The 20946-nt window shown below is 34.5% G+C and overlaps 1 protein-coding gene across 20 annotated transcripts in view; it reads left to right on the top strand.

Moving 5' to 3' along the window:
- Nucleotides 1–20946, top strand: part of TCF12 (transcription factor 12) — a 351415-nt gene that overhangs the window by 274500 nt on the left and 55969 nt on the right. For 17 of the 20 annotated variants that reach the window (XM_023616749.2, XM_070236010.1, XM_070236006.1 and 14 more), the window contains one exon: nucleotides 1134–1186. In XM_023616749.2, coding sequence (XP_023472517.1) covers nucleotides 1134–1186 — 53 coding nt within the window. Of the gene's footprint in view, nucleotides 1–1133; nucleotides 1187–19061; nucleotides 19623–20946 lie in introns of those variants that run through there. The other 3 variants (XM_003363501.5, XM_014733743.3, XM_005603026.4) reach the window with 3 other exon arrangements.

Here is a 20946-nt window from a genome sequence, read left to right as displayed (position 1 = left end):
AGCCTCCTGGGATATTCACTGTAAAGATTCCCAGCCCCAATTGAAAGGATTTCGTTCATTCTTAAACAAGTGCATGTCTTATTGTGTTCTATCATTTATGACACAGGAAAATACAATGCTTGTTTGATTCTCATTTTTATAGTTTTCAAAAATATTGTACTTTATATTGCCTTCTTATGTGTTTTCTTCTTAATAGTGAATCCCTGTGAAAAATCCTGAATTTGATCCGTTATTTGTGTAAGATTGGAAAGCTGCACTTATTACCTTTTTTACAATAGACAAATTTAAAATTTTTAAATTTTACAGATAAGTAAAATTAAAATAACAAGTGAAGCTGAGTAGACATATGAAAATACTCATGTTCTCATTTGTATTAATAATTTATGCTTTAGAAAGAAATATACTTTAGTTATTTTGGGAAATAAATATAAACATCCAAGGATAAATTGTACAATAAATGGTACTAAAGTTGCAATTTTAACCACACATTATTAAAGTAAATGTTCTTGCAGAATACTGGATGATATTGCATATGACAGTGCCCCATATTTAATAGTTTATGTAGCATATCTGACATTATAACCTTAATTTTTCATTTATTAAATTTTTTTTCAAATTTTTAACATAAGATGTAGCATAGCATTAACTTTTAGTCTGTTTAATATGCTTTTAAACCTAATTCTCGATGTGATATGGACACTAAATTTGTGTCTCTGTTGAGTCATATTATTAAAATTACCTGTTGCACCAAATGCCCCTCTACAAATGAAACTGAGATAAATGATGTAAAATGCCTAGCATGGAGTCTGCCACGTATTAGCTACTTGAGACATGTTCACACATGCTTTCCTCACACACGCTTATTGGTTTATCTTCTTTCTTGTTTTACTTTGTTTTCTGTCTTCTTCCTAAACTTATGGGATATGTATTTCAGAATATATCGCTTCATTAGGAGAGCATGTTTTACCCTGAAACCGGTTAGAAAGAATGAAGCCCCCATCCTTATATTCCTTGCTTCCTCCTAAGTATTGGAAAACAAGAAAAGCACTGAGAGGAAAAATTGTTTCCTGTTCATTTGAAGTCTGATCTTTTTAATATAAATGCTGATGAAATATACTGTTTTCCATGTGCAGATCCTTTGCAAGCAAAGAAAGTCAGAAAGGTGCCTCCTGGTTTGCCTTCTTCTGTAAGTAGCCATTTTTTTTGACTTCATGGTAAACAAACTGATTTCAGGTATTCGGTATTTGCTGGCTATAAGGTTATACTCAGTTGGTGTCAGTTGGCACACTTCACACAGTAACTGTTCACTGCTAAACAGAATCATTGATTGAGATAAATCTGCATTTAATGTTAGGGTTTTAGATTTCTCTACAATGATTTGTAGATTACTCATATGCTCTTGCTCCATGTCCCTGTCATTTGAATTCCCCTCTTGGGAAGAGGACTAGGCCGGTAGCTGTCAAAGAAGATCTCCTGTACAGGTCTTTTGATGTTTAATTAGTCATTATGTTGCTGAACAGGAGGACAGACAGAGATTAATAGCTGAGAATCTTAGAAATTTACATTTGTAATAATCCCAGTGGAGCTAAAGACATTAAGATTCGGAGGACATGTTCAGCTCAGCTTGCCTCAGTAGGACTGAGGTTATTAATATGCATAAATCACCAAGTCAGATGTTCATTGTGAAGCCCTTGTGGATTTTAAAGCCTTCATTAAGCCTTTCCTAACTTCAGCCTAGCATCAGGAAAGCTTTCAAGCAACTAGTTTGTTGATCCCTCTTTGCTCAAAAATGTATCCTTTGAGAATAAAGAGCTTTCATGAAGGAGGTTGGAAAGGTTTGGTGAACAATCGTTAATGGCCATGATAATCTAATGCTGTAGGAGTGTTTGTGCTATTAAATATACTTTACTCTTTTAAAAAGTAAAAGTATTTGTAAATGAACCTACATCATAAATCCACCTACAGTTTAAAAATCCCTGTTGTGAGGAGGGAAGATTTTTTTCCTTTCCCTTTGCTTAGAACAAGTGGGGAGTGGGGCTTTTGGATTGAAGCCCCATGCCTTATAGGGTACATCTCTTTGTTGTGTAAATGGATGTTGGGCTTTTATTTGGCAGTACTTAACACATGGGCGCAGGTGCTGCTGGATGAGTCACAGCTCATCGAAGTATACACTGAATGGAATATCCAGCTTGGCAAGTAGTAATCTAGAAGGAGCAGCATGCGTCTGCGCTTTTTATTTTTTATTAAGGCTGAAGTAGAGATATCATCTTTTTGATTATTTGCCTTCCTTCTGTCCTGTGTTCTTCCCCTGCTTTCTCTTCCCTGTGATACATGAAAACTCGAATTTGAAATCCTCTTTGAAACTCAGTTCCAGATGGATCTGAGTTTTATGCAGCCTAGGGCAGCTGTGCTCTGAACCTGCAGCCTACCTGGAAGGTTGGATTGCAGCTGCAGGCATTCTTAAACGCTTTTGCTTACATAAGCACTTGGGCCCACTAGAGGCTGAATAGCTGCTTGATAAACAAAATGAACACAATGCCTCAAATCATTATTCCCGAAGACAGGAATTTTTTTTCAGCAGCAGCTAAAAATAGTTGGGCAATTTACATTTTAACAGTTGTGTGCTGTGCTGGGGTAGGTGGTTCAACGGTATAACAGATGATTTCTGCTAGATTAACAGAAATCACATTTAAAACTGACAGGACTGCTAAAACATATAACCGTGCAATTTTCTTGTAATTTATTGCTATAATTCTGTGAGAGTAATAAAAGTTAAATTACATATTAATATTTAGTAGAACCACACAGGTGAAAAAAACAGACTAGTAAATGAAAAATTTATCTCATTTCTTCTTAGCCTGACATTAATTTTGAGAACAATATATTTTCAGAGTTTCATAGTTCTTTCGTTTTTAAAACAAAAGGCAAAATGGAGAGAACAGCCTGCAAAGAGAATAGGCACTGGAGGTCACCAGTGTTCCTTACAATCCTAGTCATAATAGCATTCACCCTTGGAGTTATTCCAAGGTGATACTCTAAGACTCCAAGGGTATATTGTCTCAGGTGTCCTGGACGAGCCGTAGGAAGGGGAAAGCCACTGAATTCTCACAAAACTTTGATTTCTTTGAGAATCTTTAGAAAATTTCACAAGCTGAGCCTACTTATATATTGTATTGCTAGCTACCTTATTTGAAATTTATTAGATATTTATACAGAATAGAAGAGAATTCAGTATGTTCAATTCTATATTTAACATCAGCATCAAGCATGATTGTACTACTCTGAAACTATGCTGAAACTAGTACTTAAACATATTGAATGTTATTAAGGATATATAAATAATAAATGCATTTTAATTAATTGAATATATTTTAGATTAAATGCTATGTTGAAATATCAAGTTTTTAAAAATTTTTTTAAAAAACTTTAAAAACAGATACTTTGATAACTAATACCAAAATAATAAACTTCTGAAAATACTTGGTTACACTATTTATCTTTTCAGTGGCTTAAAAAAAAATGAGAATTTAAAATTATGGTTTTCTATTGGAATGCTTTTACTGAAACGTATGTAATTTACAGGCCTTTAACAATGTGAATTATTTAAAAAATGGGTATAAAAATGAAAATGGACTATTTATGTTTTATTTCATGGTTATTTGAATATCATACTTCCCAAATCAAACTAGAAATTTGACGGTAACATCACAGATTTCAAACTTTGCTGTTATCCAGTCTATCTTTAATTATCTGTAAAATAGGTGCTACCTTTACTAAAGAAACAAAGAGCTAGGTTCATATTATACTGCTCATACTGCTACAAAAAACAAAAGTCGGGCTTACTTAACATGCAAAGCATTGGTAATCTACATGATTTGACCATAGAGCATTGATTAGAGGCCTTTTCTTTTTATGAGCCATGATACATATTTAGGTATCATAAGTACAAACCTCAGCTCCTCTATTCCTCTCTGCAGAGCAACTGAAGGGTAACTTCTTTCTGGATGAAGATCCAATGAGGGTCTGTCGACATAATTAAAGCACTATGGTCAGTAAGGTTAAGAGAATGGTCTGCTCAAATCTGCTGGCTCAGTTATTAATTGGTTGTTTGTCCCTGAACACCTCAGTTAATCCTTAGGAAATTCAGAGTGGAAAATCCAAACTTCCTTTTAGGTCCAAAATGCTAAGTATTTTGGGTGTTAAAACAGTCATGCTCAATACGTAACCAAAAAGTGTAGTGGTCATGGTTTTCTTCCTACTAATGAAGAAATGTTGTTCTTAAGTACATTAAATTTTCCACTTGCTTCTCTATAGACAGGTTGAAATATTGAACAAAGTGGACTTTTGTAGCAACAACTGTAGAATGATGCTTGGACATGGAGAATTCAAACATACACACACTATCATTGCCTTCAAGGAACTTACCATCTGAGACACAAGCATTCAATGAATTAATTACATTGCAGTAAGGCAAGTAAAGATGTATACCAAGTGCTCTGGAAACATGGGGTAGGTAGAACTAACTCTGCCTTGGAAAGTACTGATGGCCTCAGGCGTTGACATCTGAGCTGTTTCTAGAAAAATGAGTAGGAATTCATCTATTAGAGAAGAGGGAGAACGGACCAGAGAGGTAACAGGCATAGACGTGACGAAATAAACGTGTGCTCAGGCCTCAACTAGAAGTACAGCATTACTAGATTCTATACCAAATATAACCTTTGTACTTTTGCTATAGTAGACCCACTCTCCCACTCTAGGGGAGGATTGGGGAACACATCAGACCAGTCCAGATATGAAAAGGGATAAGCTGTCATAGCAGTCTACCCTGGATAAGGGCCTAAAATCCCCTGACCAGTAGACAATAGGAGGCATTTGTAATTGTTAAGGGTATCTGGGAGTCTTTCCAAAGGCGTGGGTGGTACTTTGACTTTGTAGGGTCTTTTCCCTCTTTTTTGTGTGTGTGTGAGGAAGATTGGCCTTCAGCTAACATCTGTGCCAATCTTCCTCTATTTTATGTGGGCTGCCACCACAGCGTTGCTTTACAAGCAGTGCTAGGTCCATGCGTGAGATCCAAACCTGCAAACCCCAGGCCACTGAAAGCAGAGCACGTGAATTTAACCACTATGCCACTGGACTGGCCCTCTTTTCCTTCCTTTTTAGGGTTCTTGAACCTCCCCTCCCCTTCCCTAACCACCACCTCTAGTCTTTGTTCTTTGCATGTACCCCAGCTGTTTTTCATCTGTATCAGATTTTTACTAAGATAAGACATTTAAGGAAATTGTGAAGCACTGGGTAAGGATTGGGGCAGTCGTGTTTTTTTCCTAGTAGTTTGTGGAAAAAACTGAAACATTTGCAGTATATTTGTTGGCATCCTTTACAGCCTCAGTGTCACTCTGTTAGAGGTACAGAACTTAGATATATGAGGATCTATGTTAACCATTATCTGTATCATCTTAATCTTTAATCTTTGCCACACAAATCTATAAGGTAACTAATATCCTCTTGTTACAAATGAGAAATTGAGACTCAGAGATACTAAGTAACTTGCCCAAGATCGCACATAGAGCCAAGATGCCACCATCTGAAAGGATGATGTAGAAAAGCACAGACTTCCCAGTCAAGGAGATGATGGGTTGTATCTGGCCTCAGCTGCTTTTTATTTTATTACCTTGGAGAATTCCTTTGAAGTTCTCTGAAAGCTAAGTGTCTATTTGTAAAAGGAGATAATAATGCTTATCTCAAGTGTTAAGTGTGAGGGTATTATACGTGCCTGGCATATAGTAGACACTAAGTAAATGTTTATTTTTCTAGTTCCTATCTCTACAGCTTGAAATTTAAAGAAACTTTAGCATTTCATTCTTACCAAATTTTTGTTGAAAAGCAAAGTTTGAAAACATAAGGAAGGATAAATATTATAGTAAAAGAAAAAAAACTATTATGTTACCTAGACTTGCATATGTAATGTATATGCCTGGCACATAGTGAGTGAGGGGTAAGTTGTAGCTGCTGTTGTTGTTTAGAAAGCATTCATTTTCAGAAAAGGAATCTATAAAAGGAGGAAAATTCTGTCCCTAGAATTCATACTAATTTTGTTTTCTGAACCATCAGGAGTCTATGCTTTTTTTAAATCATTGTTTGAACATCTTTGTGGCTCTCTAAAGCGTTTCAAATTCCTAAAGTTATGTTCTTATTCAATAGCATTTGAAAACATCTTTTGAACATCAACTTTTGACTCTACATCAAAATGGCATGTCTTATTCATTTTGAATATAACTAGTTTGCAGTCCCATACATAGTCTGTTGACATAATCTATTTGTTTCTTAATCAAATGTCATGCTGTCTTTTGTCCTCTGTTTTTGAGTGTGTATATTTTCCCACAAAAGCTATTACCGTTTAATCAGATAATGTCTTTGCTTTTTATCTAAACTCTCAAAGTATATTTTACCACCCCAGCCATCAAGAAAAAATATTTTTTCTAACTCTTCCCCCCACAAGGCGCTTTATTGTTTCTGAGATGAATCAAAGCAGCTTAGACTCCACCTTTTCTTGCTTTGCTGCAGACAAGTACCGAGTTCTGTAGCCTTTAGATTCGTAATTGACTATAGTTTAGAAAATGATGCATTCCTTTTTCCCAAAATTTTTACAGGATTTTATTTTGTTGGTAATGGCTTTCTTTTAATTAATGTGAATTTTGAGTCATTTTCAGTAATAAATTTGAAATTTTAGGGGCAGCCCTTGAGGTGATTGGAGATATCCTGAGGTGTTCCCAAACCACAAAGACAGCTAAACCATGCCCAGTGACCTAGTATTTTCTTGTAGTACATACTAAAGAGAATTAGTAAGAATATTAAATAGAAAAAGTGAGAATATTAAATCCTGAGGGTGGCTAAACAGGATTTTTTTAAATAGGAAAAAGAAGACAAATACAACTTTCTGGGGCTGGTAGAAAGGATTAACTTGGAAAACTACCATTTAAAAGATTATTGGATATCTAAACTAGTGAGAAAAAGGTCAAGGGTTAAAACTATAGAGAAACTGTTACCTCCAGTTTATATACAAAAATAACGACATGACCAGCAAGTAGAATACTCTCAAAGGGAGTGTCCTATAGAAGTCACTAGGAAGCTGAGATAACAGTTCATAGACAATTATGCGATGCCTTTAAGACTAGCAAGCATCCTAGTGATTCTGGAAAAACAGTATTTTACATGCAGCACCAGCTTCAGCTGAACTTTGTGAGTGCACCCTCCAGTTCTTGAACATGAGTTGGAATAGGTGTTTGCTTAGCTCGTTCGGCAGACAAGCATAGAGGGCACAGAACAACTGTTAGGTACTTAAGAGTTTCTTATTTCTGGCTGTTAGATAAGCTCTCTCTATTTGAAGGTTACCATGATATAAAATTTCCAAAGTGGCTGATACTTTCTCTGACCTTTAGGTCAGACGAGCAGAAAAATCTTAGTATATAAAGGGAATGGTTCTATAATCCATTCCAAACTTATATTCAGTTTGGTTATTGAATAAAAGATTTTCTTCATACATTAATAAGAAGAAGTAGCCACTGTTTATGCTGACAGTAAGTGCTGTTCAGAACAGTGTGAGGATTGTATCAGTATAGATAATAGGCTTTTAATTCATAGTTCTAAGATGTTCATTTTTGTGATGAGCCAGTAATGTCTTTGATCTGAGTTCAAGTCAAAAAACAGAAGGAAAAGTAACCAGTGAGTAAGTCCTATGTATCCAATTATTTGTACTGATGTGGTTGTACAACCGCAGTGATATTTGTTATTTTCTGACTATTTCTTTTTAAAGAAGAAAGAATATGGCTGAATTTCAGAGCTGACTTTTAAGGTTTATTTGAACTCTTCAGCTGCTTGTGTTTCAGATCTCTGATGTTGGATAAGACCCAATGTGTTTGTGTAGCTTGCATGTTTTTTAAAGGATATGTGATTGAATTCTGTAAATGCTTTTAGAGTTTAAACCCACTATCTGGATGTTCAGCATCAAGAGAACCATGAAGTTTTTTTGTTTTCTTTTTTTCTAATACAACCAAGGATTATTTTTTCAAGTATAGGAAAGAAGGAATAAATTAAGAAATTCCAAATTTTATCACTGAGGTGTTTGGGGCTCTGGATTTCATTCTAAGTTAGGGAAGACTATTACATCCTAAGTAATTTGCTGACAGGAAATTTGCTATCACTGATACTCTCTTTGTTTAACCAGTAATGATTTTACTTTGCGAAGTCATTTATTGTGCTTGTAGTATATCTAATTTCAAAGACGGTAATATATGCTATATGGATAAGTTTATGATTAGAGTTTTAATCATTTTAAAAACACTGCTAGTCCCAGGATAGTTTCCAATTTCTCTTGTGTTTATATTCATTGAATAGATTTTAAATTTTAAAGTGTTAGCCATTCAAAGTTTTTGTATTTTCATTATCTGCAATTATTTTAATACATAACCCAGTATATCTATAATATGCCAACATTTTATTAGTTTTCAGAAATTTCTAGAAATTATATTTCTGGAAAATTTGATAGAACCTTCTTATCTCTTTGTTATAGCCTATATTTCTGCTCTTCTTCAGTGTGCTAGACCAGGAGTCGGCAAACTTTTTGTGTAAAGGGTTATGTAGTAAATACGTTCAACTTTGTGGGCCAGATGATCTCTGTTACAACTACTCAACTCTGCTATTGGAGCATGAAAGCAGCCACAGATGATATATAAATGAATGGGCATGGCAGTGTTCCAATAAAGCTTTATTTGTAAAATCAGGTGGTGGGCCACAATTGGCCCACAGCCATAATTTACCAATTGCAGCATTAGACTTAAAGAATACAAGTATATGCCTAAAGTGGATACAGTCTTACCGTCTTCATAAATGTTACTATGAAAAGCAAACCCAAAGAGAAATAGAATTAAATACTTTTTAGGCGTGTTCCCTGGGAGTTTTTTTGGATCCATTACCTGATATACATTAGTTCCTTCATCATTTCCTTAAGGCTCTGGACACTGGGCCAGAGTTTATTGTATTGACAGAAACTTTCCAGGACCATTATTTGCCTTCTAAAATGTACCTGACTAGGATAGTGGGAGAGCCTCAATGTATAAAGTGGGTGCTATGGCGTCATAATTTTTCTAGGATTTAAATGTTATTTTAGGTCGTAATATGCAGGATACTTTATGACATCAAAAGTAAGCCCATAAGTAGATATATTATTAGTAAATGTTTATTTGAAACAATTGAGCTTAAAGTATTTAAATAATTTGACTGTGACATAAACAGCCCTACTATAATTTTTTACCTAAACTTACATATATGTACCCAATCACCATCTTTTATCCTGGTCCAACTTTCTCTTAGAACTCAAAGCTAAAAGGTGGTTTTTAGCTGCTTGAGAATCAGTCCCAACCCAAGTATGATTGTGAAACAGATTCTGTTGGAACGTGACATGTTTCTCTCTAAACATAAAAGCTTCATACAAGACTTGAGAATCTTCTATCCCATGACTAGAGAATTCACTTTTTCAATTTTAATCTATATAAATTTAATTGAATATTTAGGGTTCTTATTTAGTTCCTTTTTCTAGCTCTATGACAGCTAGTATTAACAAGAAATAATACTTAGTAAATAAGTAATAAAACTTGACATTATTTGAAATCAAGTTATGTTTATAAATTGCAAAAACCAGTAATGTGAGTGAGAATTAGAAAGTCTTTACTATTATGGTGGGCTCCATTTAGTAGATCTCCAGTGAGAGAAATATGAATTCATTCTATTCAAGTCAGTAAATATATATTAAGTGCTATTGTGAATGTAGAATTCTTTTAGGCTTGAAGGATTTTAAGTATGAATACAGCATGGACCTTGTACCCTGTCTTCAAGATGCTTTTAGTCAAGAGAAAACTTTGACCTTTGGAAAGAAGTAACTTTTAAATTTTTTTCTGTTAAGTAATTGTTGCCCTTTGGGCACATAATGGAGTATCCAGGAAATGCCTTTTGAATTCAATTAAAAGGATAAAGATAAATACTGTGAAGCTATTATTTTATGTTATCTACAATAGGGAACATCATCTGTTAATGACTTCCTCCTCCGAGCTGTACTTTTCAACTTCCTTCTGCTCAGGCTGGGGCTGTTCAAATCATCAAAAATATGTTAATTTGCATTCTTTGTATAAGAAACTGAATTATTTGTCCTATTTTTCCCCTAAATTATGCAATTAACTTTTCGTTATACACAATAGGAGTAAATTTGCTAAACAGGCAAGTTACGGATAATTCAGCCATTACTCTATAGTGTGCTAGGGTTGACCTAGTTAACAATACAGGATCATGATCCTCATGTGACAGAGGAGTATGGAAAACCAGAATACAGGAAACTTTCCCTAATGGAAAAAAAAGTTACGGTTTCATTGATAGAAAAGTGAAACAGTGGTTATCTTCCCACACTAAAATTATCTTCAAGAGTTTGACCATTTGTCACCATCTGCTGCTAGCATTGTTATCCAAGCCACCTTTATCTTTTTCCTGAACTTATGGCAACATTCTCCCAACTGGTCTCCCAGTTTTCCTTCAGTCATTTTTTTTAAAAACCAGGAAGATCCTTTTAAAATCTAAGTCAGATGATACCATTCTTCTGCTCCAAATCCTCCAATAGCATCTCTTATCACTGTAAAACAAGAGTGCTTAAAATGGCTTTCAAGACCCTTCTCATCTGTCTACTGCTACCTCCCAGACTTCGTCTTCCACTTATTGACCCCTCTAGCCATGCTGCCCTCTTTACTATTCCTTAAAAATATCAACACTCCTCTGCTTCGAGGCCATTGCATTTACTTTTCTTTCTGCCAGAGCACACCTCCCTTAGTACCCACATCGCTAGTTTTCTCACATACTTTTCTCTTTGATCACAAAGCACTTTATCACTGGGATCTTTTGTGATGTATCATATAAAAAATGGCAACAAGCCCCCATCATACCCTCTCTCCTTCCCTGCTGTATTTTGCTCTATAATACTTGTTACCATCTGATGTAGTGTAATTTGTTTATTCTTTATCTTTCTCACCCAGGAGAAAATTGATAAGGCAGGGATTTTATACTGTTTGTTGCTTTATCTGCAGCACGTAGGTGCATAATAGATGCTCAGTGAATATTTGTTGAATAAATGAACAAACTCAAATGATGAGCAATACAGCCATAGCTGTTTCTTCCTGGCCCATGCTCAGTTGACTCAGAGAAGATATAAAGAACATACTGGGTAATCTGAAATTAATATGTCCTTCAAGGAGACCTACAGGTATATTTTAATCATCTATATTATTTAACTTACTTAAACTTTGTAAAAGTTTTTCAGGGAGGAAAAAAAAAATGTCCGATTTTTCATCAGAAAAGTGAAAATCTTTTCAGTGGCAAAGATCACAGATATTCTTCCCATTTACATAGGCATAGTCTTTCCCTCAGTTAGATAGGTTAGAAAAAGGAAGACTTCCATTTGGTTTTCCTTGTGAGGTCTTAGCATTTGATAATTGTGTCCTTATATTCATATGATATTTACACAGTTTAAACCTTTCTTACGCATCAGTTATTTCAGTTCTGAAATAACCAATGTTAGGGCAAACAGATGTCCTCAAGATCACACACCTGTAAAGGTACTGTGGTATTGCTACCTGCTTTTCACCCTTTACTGTCCTATTGTACCCTGTAAACTTTCCAACCTACATATTCGTTCCAGTCACCTTTCTTTATAATCCACGTAACAGTCTCTTTTACTGATCCACTAAATTTCTCCAGCCAAAAGGCACAAAGAAGCAAATCACAGGCCCGGCTTCTTTATTACAGAATAGTGTAGGAGCCACAGCCTGCTTACTTAAGATGGGCTCCCTATTGACTCCTTAATGCTTTGTTCCTTGCTAAAATTATAAGAAAGCCATCTCTGTAGAGGCTTATATGTTCGTTTGAAGGGCATGGCCAAAAATCTTTTATTTTCCAGATGCTGCTATATTAAACATAAAATGTCTGACTTGTAGATCAAATTGCACATTACTGAGAGACCAAAATTGTTATTGAGCTAGTTGAACAGTGATCAAGTTAGGTAAGAGTTGTTACTATTGGTAAGATGTCAATCCTTTTCTTTTTTTTTTTTTTTTTACCATTTTGTTCTAGACACTACATAGCTTTTAAAAAGATGTTAGTTTTAAATAAAAATGTTATTAGGCAATGGAAATATATAACTAACCCCTTATAAAAATACTTCATTTGCTAGCATGAATGTTATTAGAATACAAAGCAGTTGGTCTCTTAGCTTACAACTGAGAAGTTGTAATTATGTTTTTGGATTCCCTTTTAGATCAACCTTTCATTTCATGTGAGGCTTTAGACTTTTAATTATGCCACTTGCAAATATGATTGTAAAAATACCATTTAAGATTGGTGTGAACACTGGGTATCATTAATGCCAGTAAGTCATAGCCCTGGGTCTTCAAAAATAGTAATATGACAAGATGTAAAATATTTCAGAAAATCTAATAAGTTGTATAGTTTACTGAAATAAAGTTATCCATGCTATCTAAAACATCAGATTTCTTTTACTTAAGCTCAGCATGGCAATGCTTCATTTCTCTTTTAACCAGAAGTTCTGAATGGAAGTTGCATGGCTTTGTTTTTTAAACAGGGAAAAATATTCATTATAACTCAAAAAAGAGTTTGGGAGACAAAAATCTTTCAAAATAGGAATTCAGTGTTTTGGGGTGGAGTAGGTAATAAAAGGTTTTATTACTGGTGAAATGACTAGGAAATCTTTGGCCTAGTTTAATGCCCGCATTTTGCAGAAATGGAAACTTACGCTCAGGGAAATTCAGGGACCTAGCCTAAGCTCTCATACCTCCTAAGAAGCAGAGCTAAAATCTGGATCCCCATATTCTGACTCCCAGTCCAGTGCTCTTTTTTATCATATGGTATGACTCCACAGTGTCTGGAGCCTGAGCAGCCCGTTTCACATGAGTACTAATGACTGGTAGGGAGAATACTTCTGCCCTATACTATATACTTGTCATGTAGATCCATAGAACAAGTACCTTAACAGATTTCTTCTTTCCAAGTTTTGCATCTCTTTCCCACTCGGTCTGGTAAAGGATACTTGTTGGAGTGGCCTGTTGCCTTTACCAGTGAAGCATACTAAACATTAGTCAAACTTTAGTTTTATTTTTCTTTGTTCTATGTTGAGCTGACACCATCTCCCATCTCCTCTCCTGTTTGTTATACCCTTCTCAGATGTGTTTTCAAAAGGAAGTATTATTTGGCTTTTGTTGAGAGTGGCCACCAGAATTTAGTAGTAAGAAACCATTCTTTTTTAAAATAGATCTTTTCATAAATTCAGGATCTGCATTTCTTCCTGTGACTGTAGCTAAAATTAACTCTACTTTGTTACTTGATCATTACAAATATGAGGCAAGATGATTTGGTAGACTCTCAATATTTAATTAAGTAAAGGTATGAAGTATTAAAAATTACCACAACTGGCAAGAATTTTTACTGAAACAAAAGATAGATTGGGGGCCAGAAATAACTTAATGTATAAGTTATTTAGAGCTTTGGATTAGAGATTCTTGAAATGACTCGGAGTAAAATGCAGATGTTACTTCTGGTCTTTTTAAAAATAAATTTAGACTAGAATATCTTGGTGCTGTTCCATTTCTCATAAATTGAAAAGATCTGGTGCTTTCCAACTCAGAAGAAAAAAATTGCACAGGTCAGAAGAAGAAACAGAAAAACTAGTGGCACTTTCCTTAAGGCAGAGCTAACTCAACCCAAGACCAAATTGTTTACCTTCTACACATGATTTAAAATAATAGCTTTGTTTGCTTACAGTTTTGTTTTGTCATTAGGTTGCCTAATAAGTCAATAGTGCAAAGCTTTGTCCCAGTCTTGAAAGCTCTTCAGAAGTGCCCGTTTATTGAGGAATTTAAAAACCTGGGTGTCCTCCTCATCTTTTTTTTTTTTTTTTTTACTCACACACACACACACACACACACACACACACACCCCATTAGGCAGTCCTGTGATTATAGAGCCATCTGCAGGAAAATTATCAAGTTGCAACATAAGTTAGTGATTCTTTTACCATGTTGTTTCAAGTAGTAAATGGGAAGTGACAAACTGCAATTCATAGGGGAAAAGAAATGGACAGCCAAGAGATGCAGGAATTACTAGGGAGGGGGACCCATCCGCTTCAATTATTCCAAGGAAAACTTCTTTGTCATAGAGAGTTTATGATCTAAAGAAACATGCAGTTTGCTTTAGGTTTTACATGTTCTCGGTAATTATAGTTCTATCTCGTTTGAAGGAGTGTCTAATGATTGCCTTTTAGAAGCTTTGTATGATCTGTCAGTTCTGTTTGTGTTGATGTCAGAGGGGTACTATTTATTTACCTCAGAAAGAGATTTATTTGCTTTCTCCTCCAGAAGGTGTATGGCTATTTTTACACATCCTCTTTATAGTCATATGGTTGTCTATAGGGGAATTAAGTGTTCTTTTGCCCTGTAATTTCAATTTCTATAGCTGATTGTTTCCACTGGCTGTACAAGTAGATGTTTTCTATTTTGTTAAGCATTTCTAAAACTCAAGTTAGGCTTGAGATTTTTGTAAAGACAATAAAAAATCTGATGTTCTATGTCTGAGATAAATGATATGAATTGTGAATGTTAGCATGTGCTCTGAGAAGTGTCTGTTTATGTGTGTATTGATGCTCCTCATTTCCAGCCAATAACCAAATATATTGTGTACCAGTGCTCAGACCAATCTATAATATCATCCACTATAACTCTGATTATTGTTTTGGTGAAGATTCAAGTACTCACAATTAAACCATAATTGGAACAGTTTTTTCAGAGTATCACCTGAGTAAAACTCACAAAATCAGGTCTTTGATTTTTAATATTTTCATACAGTGAAAAGACAGAATTTGGAAGCCTTTTGATTGATTGGTGTCAGCAAGATGAGAGTGATATTGTTGAATTACAGGATGCACTATATGATTTTAGGTCAACAACGTTATTATCTTTAAATAACAGGCATTGAATATAAGTGGTTAGTTTGAGAGAGATGCATTATTTCACTAGAGTTTTATATTTTGGTTTTCTTTTTTGCAAAAGTAAATTTTCTAAATTGTGAGGCTATTAGAAAAAGACCAGAAGACCAACTTCCTGAACACTTTGGAATGACTTTTAATTACAAAGCAGCACATACTAGAAAAATTGCAGTATAATGATCAGATATGAAACCTGGAATTTTGGTGTCTGATTTAGTTAGCCAGGCTAACTAAAACAGTGCACATTTAGGAGACAGCATTCACTCGCAAGTCATCTCCCTGCAAGCGAAATAAGGAAGAGGAGGCATTGGGGAACAGTCTTTTTCTTTGAATCTGTCCACTTGTAGATTCTCTCACTTATTATCCTCTTAAACCTATCCTCATCCTCACCTCCTTTGCAGCCAATAATTTATTAGTTATTTACTGAGTTTCATGCTTTAGGAAAATACAGAGTTAATTTGTGGAATTATTCACATGTGAACTGTGTTTGGCTTCATTTATCACTCTGAAAGTCTTGTTTTCCAGGAATTGATTCACTTAGAAATAATGTTGAAATTTTTCATGAGGAATCCTATGAGTGAGTTTTAGATTTACTTTTCCAGCCAGATCTTCTGGCCTTTTGGAACACTGGAATGTTGCCTGCTTGTTTTAGAAAAATGTACAATAAAATTAACCACTAATGAGCCTTTATTAATTAATTCAAGAGTGTAATTCAATTAAATTAAAACTTTCTTTTGAAAACTTTTTAGAATTTAAGTCACTCAAAACAATCCTCCTTAAGGATAGTTTAGAAAACAGATATGAGAGTTGTAGTGATCTAAACATCAGGAATAAAAAAGAGCAATGAAACAGATTAAAATACTGCATAGATAATCCCAAGAAATTTTGCATAGCTCTCCAGGAAGAGCTATTTCCTAGTCAACAGAAAATTAAGAAGGAAGAAGGAAATTTTTACATGGGGGCCTGGAATTTAGACCGAAGTTCTAGAAAGTCCCTACCTAGGAGATTTTTTGAAAACGTCTCCTAAATCTTCAGTAAAGCAGTCAATTGCTTTGGCAAAGCACATTATAGCTTTTTCTTATCTAGGTTACGTCTGTGTTTGACAGTTGGGATGGCAATAAACATCACATCCTGAACCATTAAAGTGGGGGAAGCATATTGAAAATCAGTGAAATGTGATAATCCTCAAACCAGGAATCATCAGTTTGCTAATAAAAGATGTGTGGCTCCTAGTCATATTTTTTTCAGGGTTCTCTGACATTTTTATTAATGTGTACAGTGATGCCCATCTTGCTATAAAACTTGATTTTTTTGATTGTTGGACTGGGTAGCGTGAATATTGAGTCAGATCACACACTCTTACACCAACACATAAGTGATTTTGTAGAATTGTGGATGGAAACAGTTCAGATAAAAAGTACATGATGGTTCAGAGCTCCTATGTGGACTGCATGTCTGTCTGAAATCAGGTTTAAAAAGTGGCCCTGACTCCAGCTGACTCGTTTTGTCAGACTGAGTCACAGGATTAACCCTTGACATGTTCCTTTAAAAGAGAAGGCAAAGATTAAACAACTGCGTTGACTGAGCAGCACTTGATCCATCTATATGCATTTTTTTTTTCCTGTAATACGATTCTCCTTAAGAAAAAAATTGTGCTGCAGCTGTTACATAGATTAAACTAGATGTTTTTAAAAAAAATTTTGAGGAAGAGAAAAAAGACTCTCATAGAAGATAATTTGTAATTGTGATAAAGAAAATGACTGTCTATATTCACCAGTTTTAGTTTCTTTTGGGTAAGGCAGCCCTCAAAAAGATGATATTTTGGAGAAACAAACTTAAAAGACTCTACCATAGCATACAAGTAGAATATGGGAACATTTTATTTAGGTTACCACCAGTTTTCTTGATGATTTACTGTTTTTGAGGAATGAGTTTAATATATATATGTAGATCTCTCTAGGTTTCTATAATCCACTCTCAATTTAGGCAGCAGTATATACTAAGTGAATGTGTTATGTGTGGGGGAGAGGGGCTTAAATACACACATGCATTTTGTATCTGTTTTTGAGAGGAGGATTTAAAAGTGGAAGTAAAGCTTTTAATTAATTACTCAACTCTGGAAACTATTATGTTTCATGTTCAGGTTTCAGGTTTAACAGCAAATCTTACACAGTTGCTTAAAAAACTGCTTTAGAACAGTAAATGGTTATACTGTCTGGCTTTACTCTGAACTTCTTTTTTACTTGAATATTTATTTATTCCTTTTTAGAATATCGTATAGTTGCCTCTAAAATAAAGAACTGATGATGAAATACTGAAACTTTCATTGTGCCTTAATAGTCAAGATTACAGTTGGATTTACATTTTGCTGTTTATTTTATCAGACAACAAGTCCAGAGAAATGAGCCTAACTATAGTAGGTGGATTTTTTTTTTAACCAGTGTGTAAAAGTTTTCTCAGGCTGGAAAATGTTGAAGTTTTGTCAGTGCTTTGTGCCTCCCCTTTTCCCTCCATTCTTCCTCAATTTCTATTCAGAAGTAAGTTTTTTATTTCTAATCATTAAGAGAAAAAGGAAATTTTATTTTAGATGGTTGATTTTCCGTTTTTTGTTTTTTGTTTTAAGAGTAGCTGTTCTGTCCAAGAAAGACTATGTCACTGAACAACTAAAATTTACTTGAATGGTTTTAAGGCATGGCATTGTCAATTGTAAATCAAAGCTTTTTATACAGTTCTCTAAGGATTGAAATGGGTCTTTGTGGTCTCTCAGGAGGGAGGAAGTTACAGACCACTCTGCAGCCTGGCATTTTAATAGTCTTCTGTACAGTGATGTTCTTTTGCAGCTGCTGCTGAGCCTTTTTCTATATCTGGAGAGTGTGGGGAGGTTTTATTGTTATTCCGATACCATCAGCTTTTAAAACATTGTGAAGTTAGCTGGCCATATTGTCTGATTTCGTTTTATTACTATAATTTGATCAATATGTTTCATAAGAATGGGGGATTTTTTGGATCCCTTATTGAATATTCCTAGAATATTTCTTAGAGGAGTTCTGCTTCAGGAAAGTTGCCTTAAAAAAAGTAATGTGCTGCTTTTGCAGCTTGTGAGCTCTGCTTTGGTTAACACAGTTCTGGTAGAACCTACAAGGCGCAGGAGAAGAGGTGGTACAAAGAGGTTTTGATGAGGGGAAATGAGAGAAAAGTTGCTATTTTGTTTTTCTGGGTTAGAATCTACACCAAAAGACAAATTGAAAATTTTTTAAATAACAAAATGTATTTGTGTGTGAGAAACATGTATTTGCAGAGAATATCTAAAACCTCTTGACTTCTAAGTTTTGAAAATCTAAGACATTTATTCTCACACTGATTACTTTTCCTTTTTGAGCAGTTTGAGCATTAACATAAAAATATGAATATTTAAAGTATTCCTTAAGAACAACAATAAACTTAGAGGAAGGGAAAAACTTCTAAGAAACCTTTTTTAGTTTATCAGCTAGAGTGCATATTTTGTCTGTTATACACACCATCCTTTCATATAAGGGAAAAGAAAACCTTGCTTATTATTTCCATGTAATTACTGAATTGCTTAATACATATTAGATGTTCTAGAAGAGTACAGCCCATTATGTACTTTTTATTGGCCTTGTGAATGAGGAATTTAAGGAGTTTGACTGAAAATTTCTATTATTAAATATTTCTGTTTTTAAAATGTCATTTATTTTCAAGATAATTTTTTTAATTTTTGAACTGCACTTTCTCATGAAGTGTGTTCCTTTCAAATCTTTTCATGATTTTTATAAGTTAAAAAAAAATCATGGTTCTAGCTAGGTAAGAGGTACTTACTTGACTGGTCGGCTTTCTCCAGGAAGTGATTTTGTGCAGGGCTTAACTGTCTGGATCCTTCTTGTTACACATGATTCAGTGTTTCCAATTCCTGATTGCTTGATCATGTGTTTATCAAAGTTGGAGGCAACTTTAGCCCACACCAGATGGTAATGTTGCTAGAGGTGTGTAGCAAGCTAGGTTTCCCTGCCTACAGAAACTCTATGTAATTAAAACTAAAAACAGTTCAACAGATCGGTCAGTTTGCCTTTCTTTGAGAGAGAGAGAGAGAGATAGCATATATATGACAAAATTAATAATTCCTTGGGATATTTATCTCTAGGACACTATATCTCTTTTCGTTATTTAGCATCTGTGACTTCTATTTTTTTAAATACCCCCAAAATTTGTCTCATTGGTATCCTCCACCATTGCAAGGACTTGATAGAAATTGAAAGAGGTTACTTACAGCATAAACTCTCCCTCTCTGCTCTGTGAGTTGGTTCAGTCCTATTTTGCATAAGTTCCTTTTGAGTAGATCCATGTGTGGATGCATAGTGCTGAAGACTTAACTCGGTTTGGCTGTGTGGATGTATGTCTTGGAGAGAAGCTGTGTGCATTAGCTGCAAACAGTAACATTTTCAAAATCAGCATGTATTGTGCTTATCCTGTCCCTGGAATGGGCAGCAATTCTTTGATGTATTACTACAATGGGAAAACGGTAAGTCTTTTTCTCTTTGTTCATATAGCTTCTAACTGGCTTATTTCGTGGAAAGTAATGTAGATTAATTGCTTTTTACTAAAATATTGTGAGGTTTTATCATTTTCTGCAATATATCTAGATTGTGTATTTCTTTGTAAGTAGTGTCAGTAAAGTTGTGTCTTTGACACAGTTACTCAAAAGTTACTGGCTTTCGTTTTTAAAAGAGTATGGAAAATAAACTTGAATTTGTGAGCTATTATTTTTAATGCCTGATCTCTTTACTAGCAGCGAGGTTGAAAGTACATTTGTTTTACTGTTTTCTTATATTGTAAACATACAATCTATATGTAAAATACACACCCATATATATGCATATAGAAAGAAGAGAGGATTATTTGATGCTTTGTAGATAGAAGGGAAAGATGAAAGTCATCTTGGATATTCATAAAAATAACAAGTATGAAGCTCTGGGAATGATTAGGGAAGCAGTCAGCTAGTGAGGGCCGTATTTCCTGTTTGGAGTTTCAGGTCCAGAGCCTGACTTTACTGGGATACCATCTGTTTCCAATCAAACTAGAATTTTGACCCTGTACAGATTCATAAAATAAATCACTATTTTTCAAAGAATGCATTTATACATTTTCCAAAGAATGTATTTCTGGTCGATTTATAGCACATGGTTAAATGTTTTAAAATAATACCTTTCTGTGTTGCTAAGTAAGAATTTTCTGTTCTTTAAATTAGTTGCTTGGTGTTGATTATTTAGTGTGTTTCTGAAAAATATCTTTAAGGCAGAAGATTTTATAAATTCTAAAAAGAAAGTGAACTTCTCTGGAAGATTCGATAGGCATTATCTTTGTAAGATACTTGATAAACATTATAAAATGTTATACTAACAAATAACAATTTTGAGTTTATGTCAGGAATTCAATATTTTCTTCTTCAATCTTTCTAAAAGAAATTTTTCCCTCATCTGTCTTATTAAATATATATGTGACTTTAGTGATTTTTTTTTTAATCAGGAGTGGAGCCATTTTTAATGTTAATGTTTGAAGTTATAAAGAAAATTTAACCACGTTTTCCTAAAATAGGTGTAAAATCAGATATGTTTGTCCCTTCCCTTTTTACCACTTGAAGATGTTTTAAAGTAGCATATGGCTCTAACCAGGGTGCGTGAGAACTAGTGAAAGCACTTTTTAGTTCTCTGACTGCTTTAGTAAGGCCTCCAGCATTTGGGTCTTAACTTTTGGGTAAGCTTTCTTCATAGATGATAATCAAGCCAAAATATCCTTAAACTCATTAAAAAGTATGTGTTCACACTGCCAATGTAAACAGAGCTTTG

This window comes from Equus caballus, chromosome 1 (assembly GCF_041296265.1).
Source record: "Equus caballus isolate H_3958 breed thoroughbred chromosome 1, TB-T2T, whole genome shotgun sequence".
Lineage (NCBI taxonomy): Eukaryota > Metazoa > Chordata > Mammalia > Perissodactyla > Equidae > Equus > Equus caballus.
The sequence above is the reverse complement of the archived record's forward strand: the minus strand, read 5'-3'. Positions and strand labels throughout refer to the sequence as shown.